Raw genomic sequence first — 10041 nt, 5'->3', positions numbered from 1 at the left:
TTGGCTGAGTGACCTCGACAATGCACCTCCCCTCTCTGGGCCTCAGCGTTCTCAATTATAAAACAGAGAATAACAACTCTGGCTGGCAGAGACTGGGCTGCATGCTGTGGACCGGCTCTGCGAGACCTTCAAACCCACACTCATGAGCTGAGTGATCGTCAGCAAGTTCTTCACTTTCCGTCTGCCTTGGTTTTGTCACCTTAAAAAAATGGAATGTGTGTTCTTTGCCCCTTGGGTTGTGAGGACTAAATGAGGTGATGCCTGGGGAGTGCTCGGCACAGGGCCCAACCCCGCAGACTGTGCAAAATGAGCCTTACAATCCCCCGTTGCACAGAGCAAAGAGCTGGTACAGCTGGCTCCAACCCAGCTACGCAGTTCAAGTCCAAGCTCTGCCCACCATCCCGACTGCCCCAGAACGCCTGCCTTCCTTCCTCTCAAAGCAGAGGTGAGGATGGAGCAAGGCACCTGCAAGCCTTCGAAGGACCACCATGAAGAGTGTCTAATTGGCCCAGCCAGGTGACCACAGTAGGGCGACACTGCCTGGCCCCTCCTCCTGCTGGGAGGCTGCCTGGGCTCCTCGTCCCCTCCAGTGTCCCTGACACAGGTCCCTTTTCAGAAGTCCCAGGTCTCTGGTCAACCCAGGCTCAGTCAGTTCAGCCACCAACACAAGGTACTCCCTGACTTGATCTTTTCCCTCCAACCAGCGGTGGGCTCTGGTTTTTTCAGCTCAGCCGGCTCCCTGCAGCCCTGGGGTAAGGGACACAGGATGGAGGGGGGGCCCACAAACCCCTGGGACTTCAACTCTCCTCTGGAAGTAGCCACCCAGGCGTCCACTTGCTGCACTCTGCTGCCCCCAATTGGTGGGAAATGGCCCTGCACACACCTGGGCTTCCTCTATCTGTATTCACCACTGGGAGCGGGGTCTCCGGCCCCTTGGGCACTCTCTGCAATACGTCTTTGAGGCAGAAGGTGAGGGGTGCAGAAGGGAGGACCTGAGGCTCTGGGGAAGGTGTGGAGTAGAGGTGAGCCCCATTCACCAGCAAGGGGAGCCACCTTTGCCCATTTACAAAGGCTCAGAGGTGGGAACTTGCCTGAGCGATCCCACAGAGGGAAGCCATGGACCAAGATTCAAATCCTGCCTGTCCTGGGTGGACTACTAGGAGAAACCAGCAGAATGGAGTGGGGGACGGGGAAGGGCAGAGAGAGAGAGAAAGGCCCCCAAACAGCATCCCACCTGCCAGTCACAGAGCCCGACATTCCCCGTGAATGACTGAAGCTTCCCATTGATAAGGCTCCTTTTGTGCTAGGAACCTGTAACACAGGGATTCAGCCACTGACACCTTAGGGGGGACCGGTTTATCAGACTCCTGCTGCCCACCAGGGCAAGGAGGGGGAAACGGAGCTTACAGGAATGGCCCAGAGGTGGCCCTGGAAGCCCCAGGGCAGAAAGAGGAGGGAGGTCCCAGGCTGTCCTTGTTTCCTTCCCTCTCTATCTTTCCTACGCAAGCTGCCAAGCGGACACCTCCCAGGATGAGGAAAGAGATTCCAAGGTTCCTTGAGTGGATACTTCTCTCTACCCCTGCCCTCAGGGACCCCTACAAAGAGCATTCTACGCTCAGGGGTTGGGGGGCAGAGATGGGCTCCCTCTCTGGGGATTCCATACTCCTATGAATACAGCCCCTGATCCCTTTTGCTCTGTACACTGCCGTGAATTGGCCACCCCTCGCACTCCAGCCACTTCCTAAAATTTCAGCCCCTCAAGCTGCTGCCGGTTCCTGCTATCACTTGCTCAGGCTGCTTCCCACCCCCTGGCCTTTGCAGGGGCTGCCCTGGCTGCCTGTGTCCTTTCCCCTCACCTGCCTGGAAATTACCTCCTCAAGCCCCAGGTGACCCTCTGTATTTTTGCAGGTAGCAACTATGTTTTAGTTCTCTTTGTGTCAAGTGCCCTACAAAGGTCCCAACACATGGTTGATGCTCATTAAAAATTTATCAAAAGGAAGGCAGAGAAAGGAGGGAGGAAAATTAGCTCACACCCACCGTGGGACTCGAAGACCAGAGTCTGACCCCCATCCCTGCCACTCACCGGCTGTGCGACCCTGGGACAGTCCCCGGGCCTGGTTCTCCTGATCTCAAAAACGGAGCAAATGAAACCACATTCCTGTTTCTTAATGGGGCAGCCTCCCACCCTCCATTTCGGGCCTCGGACCCTGGCCTGGCCTCGGATTCAGGAGTCGAGTCTCCAAATGGCCCCTGGTCCCACATTCTGCCTGAAGACCATCTGGGCCCAGGCCTGCCACCCTGGGCAGCGCCCGGGCCTGGGAGGCGCCTTTCCCACTGCAGGAAAGGGGGCCTCTCTTTGTGTAAGGGGGACACAGACCAAGATGATAGTAACTTTGCTTTTGGGTTGGAACAGTTTAATAGCAATTAGGGTCTGTGACAGGCAGAGGTGGAAGGGACTGAGGGTGTGGGGCCTGATGTCTCCACCTGGGAACACCAGCCACACGCTGGGTTAGGAGACTCCAGCTCACAAGGCTCAACTGAACAATAAAAATAAAAATAAAAAAATTAAAAAGGCAGAGAAAGAGGGAGGAAAATTAGTTCACACGCCCGGGACATTGGCCTCAGGGGCAAATTCCTGGTGCTATGAAGAATTCGGGGCACCCATTCATAGCACCCCAACCCAGCACTATTGCCAGGTCGGGCACAGCCTTCCACTGGTGTGTGGGCCACAGGTGTGGATGTGTCCCATGTACATGTGCATTTGAGATGGGCCAGAGCAGCCTGGAGTGGTGGAGGGAGCCCCGGCAGGTATTCCGGGCAAACCTCCCCTCTCTGAGCCTCAGTTTCCCCATATGCGCAGTGACAGAGCTGGTTCGTCTAATCTGAGCCTGACCAGCTTTTCTGTCCCCCACCCCAATGCCCAACGGAGTCGCCCTCGCTGAGAAGGGACACTAACGGGAACAGAGAGGCAGAACCCGTAGGGAGCAGAGAACGCCACTCTCCTGCCCCTCATCACTCCTCCTCCAGGCAGCCTCCAGTCCAAACTGTGAGTCCAGCCGTCATTGGTGCTGGGACCCAGTGGCCAGGAGGTGGCAGTGTGCTGAGGAGTGGGAGGGAGCGAGCAGGGGCTTCCAAGGACAGTCAGACCCACAAATACCCCTTCCCTTAGGCCCCCTCCCCCAAGAAACAAAAGGAGGCTGGGAGAAGGGCTCAGTGGTAGGGAAGAGAAGACAGGAAGGAGCAGGACTCTGGACCACTTTATGGGCAATGGAGAGGGCTAGGCTCAATTCCAGGCCCTGCCCCCGATGTGTGGTGTGACCTCGGCAGAAGACCCTCCCCTCTCTGAGCCTCAGTCCCTCCTCTGTACAGAGAAGGGGAGGACCAGATACTTTCCAACAGCCTTTCCACAAAGGGTCACCCACAGGTCTGCAGTGTGTGCTCATGTACCTGTTTCTGTGTGTGTGAGAAAGATGGGCAGCTGAAACTTGGGGAGGGTGCAGGGAGGCTGCAGGAGTGGGCAGAGAGGTGAGCAGCCGGGGAAACCCAAAGTCCACATCCCAGAGATCTCCTGCTGGCTCCACTCCTGCCCATCATCCCCTGTGGCTCGTGTCCTATAGGGGGAAGTCCAAAAGCTTTAGTCCAAAGGCTTTACCCACTCCTTTTCCCTCCAGGCTCCTCTCCTTCATGCCTCCAACTCACCCAATGCTCTAATCACACAGGGCCATTGGCTTCTTCCTATTCAGTTAGATCCCCCTTTAACTGAAGTACTCCTCTCCCTTTGTTCCTGAGAAACTCCTACACATCCCTCAAAGCCCAGCCCCAAAGATCCCTCTTCTAGGGATTCTTTCTAACTGCCCTTTATTCTGGGTTCTTACAGCACCACAGGCACACCTCCATCACAGCTTCAGAACCACCTAGGATACAACATTTGTGCATTCAGTAAGAGTGGGTGGTTGAAAGGAAATAAGCCTCACTTCTAGAGGTATTTGCAATCAACCGGGTACTGAGTTTATCTGCAGCTCCCGCCAGTCCCCTGTGCCTTCCCCTCTCTGACACTTCTTCTCCATCTCGCAAAAAATAGCCGTGAGACCTAATTTCAGCTAAGCCTTCAAACACGACTCTCCACTTTCAACTTCCCGAGGAGGAATCAATTGGCTGTCAAGTTTCCCAGAGCCTCTGCCACCTCCCACACCCCGGCCCTGTCAGCTCTCCTCAAGGTCGCTGGGAGGGGTGGGGGCAGAGGAAGGACCCAGCCTGCACCTGGGGAGTGTAGGTCTGGGGAAGGCAGCGGGCCGAGGGGAATCAGGGGGAGACCTGTAACAGTCACCATCTCCTTACCCCCAAATCAAACCATGAATTCCTCTAACATGGGGTGGCAGGTGAGAGGGGCAGCACCCTGGGCCCAGCCTGCCAGCTTGCCACCTGCTTTCCTTCCTTCCCTCCGTCCCTCTCTCCCTTCCAGGACTCCCTACTAGTGCAGTGAAGACAGACCTCAGTTTGAATCTTGACCTCACTATCTCTTTGGGGCCTGAGAGCTGAAGGCCAGCGAAGGACAGGAGGTCCCTTTGCTCACCTGCTCCCAGCTCATTTCTCCATCCTACCCTCATCCAGGGTCCCCCATAGCACCACACCAGCCTGCTGGCACCATGCGGCCCTGGGGAACCACTCCCCCACCCCAACTCCACCTGTAGGTAGAAGGAAGTTGCACCAGGTGGACAAAAGGTTCCATATCTTGCCCAAGTAGCAAAACAGATATGAGGCTCAGCCCCAGGCCTGCTGACTTTACAGCTCTTTCTCTTAGTGACTACATCAGAACATTTAAGTGCCTACCGCATGCCAAACCACATGCTGCCTTCCAAAGTCCACTCCACTCACGTTACAGAAGGGTAAACTGAGGCTCTGCCAGGGTCCCATGGTCCCCAAGAGGCGGAGGTGGAACCAGCACCGAGCCTCTGATGTCCTGTGGGGTGGCTGCGGTCCTAGCCTAACTCACCAAAGGAGCGAGGGCCACCTTTAGGGGTGCAAACAGCCTAGACTCAGAAGCGCCCCCAGCTGGCTGATGACCCTGGACAGGCCTCAGTTTTCATGGAAGAGGTGAATAGAATGAGTCCTACAGAACCCAAAACATTGATTCTCTGTTAAACTACATGGTTGCAAAGGGGCATGCATTCCTGTTTGAGGTGGGGACATCCCATCATCCAGTTTGAAATGGCAGTGAAGACAGCAGTTGCTCAGGTATGTCCTGTGTTGTCTGTCTCCCCTGCCTCCCCTGGCAATACCATGTCCTCCGGGTCCCCCGTAGGGCTGCTCCCAGCAGCAGTCGGCCGAGCACATGGGAGCTGGTGGCAACCCTGGCTGAGGGGGAAAGGGTGTGCTTCTGGTCCTGCAAAGGGTCTGGGTCTGTTTCCAAGGCCCAGGCCAGACATTCCCCTCAAACACCTGCCCTCTGCTGTCCACCCGACCCTCCCCCAGTCTTTGCTGTGCTGGAGCCACAAAGGGACGCACCATCAGCCCTAGTGATGGGTTTCATGTACTACGCACCTATCAAGGGTCAGACCTGGGCTGATGCGAAGGTGCACATCGTCCTTCGAGGCAGGCATCCACACTTCACCGACAAGGGCAGGAGGCTCAAAGAGGCTCTGTGACTAATGAGGTCACACAGGTCACTGAAGATCCCCAACTCCGATCTTTCCAGTCCCCTCCCCCAGCTCCCAGCACCAGCTCAGGACAGAAACTCAACTCACAACTGTTTCCTAACTGCTACACACAGCAAGGGACCAAGGTGCCCAGAAAAGGACAAAAAACATTGATGTCCTACAGTCCTGGCATCCAGGCCTGGTTATGTCACTCAGCAGCTGCATGACACGGGGCAAACAACTTCCCCTCTCTGAGCCTCCGTTCCCTCATCTGGGACACAGGTATACTAATAGCGCCACCCCTCAGGGCTGTGGTGAGAAGAGGGTAAACGAGGCCTGAGCACAGTTGCCATCCTGCAGACCCTAATTGGGCAGGCGGGACCAGGAGTCCCGGGGGCCTGGCAATTCAGAGGGCTGGTGCTGGCTCTGATCCACAGGTGGTTTCCACGCCAGGAAACAGAGCAAAGGCGCCACTACAGGAAAAATGCCAAGTCTAGCTGGCAATTAAAGAGCTGCAAATTATAGCAACTTCAAGGTGTGATGACACACCTATTAGAGCAGCAAAAGAAAAGGAAGAGGGTAAAAAGTGATGCTGATGGGGTGCTGCGAGGGTGTAGGGACAACAGCTTCTCTTCCCAGCAAGAGGAAGTGTGTGCTCACGCTCACGCTCTAGGGCCAGAGAGTCTGGGTTCAAGTCTTGGCTCCACCACTAGCAGGTGGCGCTTGGGTGACTTCATCTCTCTAAACCTCATTTTTCCCATCTGTAAAGTGGGGTGATCAAAAAAATCAGCTGCAGGGTTGTCTCAAGGAGTCAAAGAGTTCATATGTGTAAGACCCTGAGCACAGAGCAGCTGGCTATGTTATTAGTGGTCATTGTTCCCTAAGGCCCCAGCTGTTGTGGCTCCAGGGATCCAGGGAAGGCAGGACTGGCCTCTACTCCAGTTGACTCGAGACAGGGTCACCTCTGTGCCAGCCTCCTGGCCCTGCCTGCAGGCTGGAGACCATCTCCCAGGGGCCTGGCCACACCCAGGGAAGGGACCCTGAGTCCTCTCTCAGCACTGGCTACCGTCTCCTCCTTCCCTTCCCTCCTGGAGGCTGATCCAGAGGTTGGGGCTCCGAACCACTCCCTCAAGGAGCTTGTTAAAATGCAGATACCCAGGCCCTGCCCCTGCCCCACTGCACTGGAATCTTGAGGAGGCTCAAGAATCTGTTTTGACAGCATTTAATGACATATCGCCAGGAAGGAGAACCAGTGGCCCTGAGGAAAGCCCCTCCCCCGAGCCTGGCTCAAAGGCTCCACCCGACCCAGAGTCAGCCCAGCTTTCCCGCCTCACCGCCCACCCTGTCCTCCAGACCTCTCACCTCCGGTTCCACCAAGTATGTCACCATTCTACACACAGGTCAATGTCCTGTGTGCCTCCATGCCTTTGCAACTGATGTTCCCCCTACCTGGATTCCCTCTCACTGTCCCTGTCTACCCAATATCTAGTGCCCCTTTAAGACCCAGCTCAAAAGTCAGCTCCCTGGGGGAAAACCCTTCCCAAGCCACAGGAACAGTTGGTCACTCCTAGCTCACCTGACCCCCCACATCACAGTGTAGGGTGACAGCCAGGCCTGTGCCCTCTCTGTTTCCTCTACCAAAAGCCTCTTTCCTCTGCTCCCCAGAGGGCTGGCTCCTCATCCCTTGGGCCTCAGCCCCGATCACACCACTTCAAGGAAGCCCTCCTGGTTTTCTCCTGGATATCATGTAGCTCCAACGTGAGAGCATGAACGCATAGGCCAGGGGCCTCATCTACCTCACCTGTCTTGGCCAGTTCCTCCTACTCAGCCCCAGTCCCAAGAATGGTGCCTGGCACACAGCAAGCACTCCATAAAAAACTGTTGAATGAATGAATGGGTAAACAAATGATCAAAATTCCATCTCCCTAGACTCTGTAAGCTCCCAGGGGAAGAGAAAGTGTCTACCCCTCCGTGTCTCTTGTGGCTAGCAGAATACTGGACAGGGGACACGTAGTAACATACTAAATGGGGAAGCAAAGGGACACAAAACTGCCTGTGTGTGAGCAGCAAGATTGGTGGGGACACAGAGGGGCATGGAGAGTCAGGTATGAAGGCTTCTCGGTTCTGTTTCCGTAAAGCTGTTTAGGTTTGTGCGAGTGGGACCACTAAAATAAACAGCTACAATATTTATACCGCATTTTGTTGATTCTAATATGCCATCAATTTAAGACCCAGCATTATTTTATGTGCCACCAAGAAAAAACACAGCAATTAAATTATGACACATCACGGACTATAACATGAGAGATCTTAAAATGTAGAAACAAAATCTGTGCACCTCAAGAGTCGGGGAAGCATGGTGTGTGTGTGTGTGTGTGTGTGTGTATGTGAGGGTGTCTTTATCTGACCTAACACTAGCCTCTCTCTTCCTAGCTCAGGTCTGGGCCCCTCAGCTGCAGGGCTGTTTGTCCTCCACCAGCCCCCTCCCTCACAGGATGGGACCCCCATATGGCCCCCAGGGGTGGGGGCTGAGCCACAGAGGGGGGAGCAGCTGAGTGATCGGATACCTAGAACAAGGGAGGCTGGATGGTCTCCCGATCCATGAGGCTCCAGGAAGGGGGGCCGTGGGGTCACAGAGCAGCACCCCAGGCCAGGTGGTGATGGTGACGCAGAGATAGTTACCGTGACCCGGAACGACGCAGCGGCTGAGGGCTCCATGCTGGGGCTCTTCTCTGAGAGGCTGCCGGGCAGGCTGCGCCGGGAGCCTGGCCTTTCTTGGGGCGACTCTGTCAACAGAGGGAGAGAGAGGGTAAGCACGGACAACTGAGGCCACCCCATCAGGTCCTCCTGTCATCCCATCCTGGCCAGAACAGCAGGTTGCCATGAAGTAGTACAGTCACTGTAAAAAAACAGTTCAGCAGTTCCCCAAAATATTAAAGACAGAATTATCGCATGACCCAGCAATTCTACTCCTAAGTATATACCCCAAAGAATTGAAAACAGAGACACAAATACTTGTATGCAAACGTGCAGTGTGATTCGCAATAGCCGAAAGGTAGAAGCAATGCAAGTGTCCATTAACAGATGAATGGACAGAGACAGCCGTGCATCCACACAATAGAATGGTTATTCCATCATAAAAAAGAATGAAAGTTCTGCCCAGCGGTGTGGCTCAGTGGTTGAGTGTTGACCCAGGAACCAGGAGTTCTCTGGTTCAATTCCTGGTCAGGACACATGTCCAGTTTGCGGGCCCAATCCCCAGTGCGGGGCGTGCAGGAGACAGCGGATCAATGGTTCTCTCTCATCATTGATGTTTCTCTCTCTCCCTCTCCCTTCTTCTCTGAAGTCAATAAAAAGTATTTTTAAGAAGAGATAAATAAATAAATAAATAAATAAATAAATAAATAAATGGTCTCCTAAAACCCACACTTGGAACCATCCATCTTGAGATGCAATGAGCTCCCTGTGACTGGAGGAACGCAAGAAGTCTCTTCCAACATGAGAACCTGTGATCTCTGGCTTCCAATTCAGACCTTCTTTTCCAGGCTTTAAATTCGAGAGAAGTTCAAGGGCCTGGCAGGTAACGGAATCACGGGTAGCAGCCAGACGCTTAGCTCCAGCTGGTTATGTCAGTGTGGTAAGCGGGGCCCAGCGTAGCTAGAGCTTCCCCCAGTTCAAGAGAAGCTGGAAATCTGGGTTTCTTAAAATACGAAATATGCCGATTTTATCTGGTGACAGCGCATTCAAAACGTTGAGCCCTGGCCTGAGCTTGCTTGTTGAAAACCTCCCAGGTCAGGCCGACCTGGCTGCTCCCTCACTGGCTCCCCCACACCACGCCTGGCACCGGCTGCCTCTTTCCCACTGCTCCAGCGATGGGCCCTGCAGAGGACTCCCTTCCTGTGCCTTCCAGCCTGAACCAGCTCAGAGGCCTTGGAGGGGACCTTGGTAACTCCTTCTGCCCCCAGCTCTTGGCCCACTTCCGCTCCTATAGCAACGGCCAAGAGCGAATCTCTCCTATCAACGTTTGCACAGAGAAGGGGGTGGGGGGGTGGGGTATCGCCGCTTGCCTGCAGAACTCCTAACATCCACGCCTAAGCATTTCCACGTCCCCAGTCCCCTGCGTGGAGGCTGCTGCCTGGCAGGTGCTTGGGAAAGACCTGTTGACTCAAAAGGAAGAAAGGAACAGGGTGGAGGTTCCTCTGATGCCTGTGAACACACAGTTACAGTCAGAGGTGCACGCCCAGCAAACACACACGTTCACATCCACGCAGAAATGCCAGCGTGGACCGGCTCAGACCCACACCCCCAGGTCACATCCACGCGTGGGCGGCGCACAAACACCGGGCAGATGCCGAGGAGCAGACTTTCCCAGGGGCAAGATGGGCCATGGGGGGCAATGTTTACA

At 55.0% G+C, this 10041-nt stretch overlaps 1 protein-coding gene across 5 annotated transcripts in view; it reads right to left on the bottom strand.

The window, feature by feature from the left end:
• The window catches only part of LOC118667129 (DAB2 interacting protein), a 160748-nt gene that overhangs the window by 87060 nt on the left and 63647 nt on the right, over positions 1 to 10041 (bottom strand). For all 5 annotated transcript variants that reach the window (XM_036329900.1, XM_036329902.1, XM_036329898.1 and 2 more), the window contains exon 2: positions 8319 to 8422. In XM_036329900.1, the coding sequence (XP_036185793.1) occupies positions 8319 to 8422 (104 nt within the window). The remainder of the gene's footprint in view (positions 1 to 8318; positions 8423 to 10041) is intronic.

This window comes from Myotis myotis, unplaced genomic scaffold (assembly GCF_014108235.1).
Source record: "Myotis myotis isolate mMyoMyo1 unplaced genomic scaffold, mMyoMyo1.p scaffold_m19_p_12, whole genome shotgun sequence".
Lineage (NCBI taxonomy): Eukaryota > Metazoa > Chordata > Mammalia > Chiroptera > Vespertilionidae > Myotis > Myotis myotis.
Note: the sequence above shows the minus strand (reverse complement) of the source record. Positions and strands in the feature narration are given on the sequence as shown.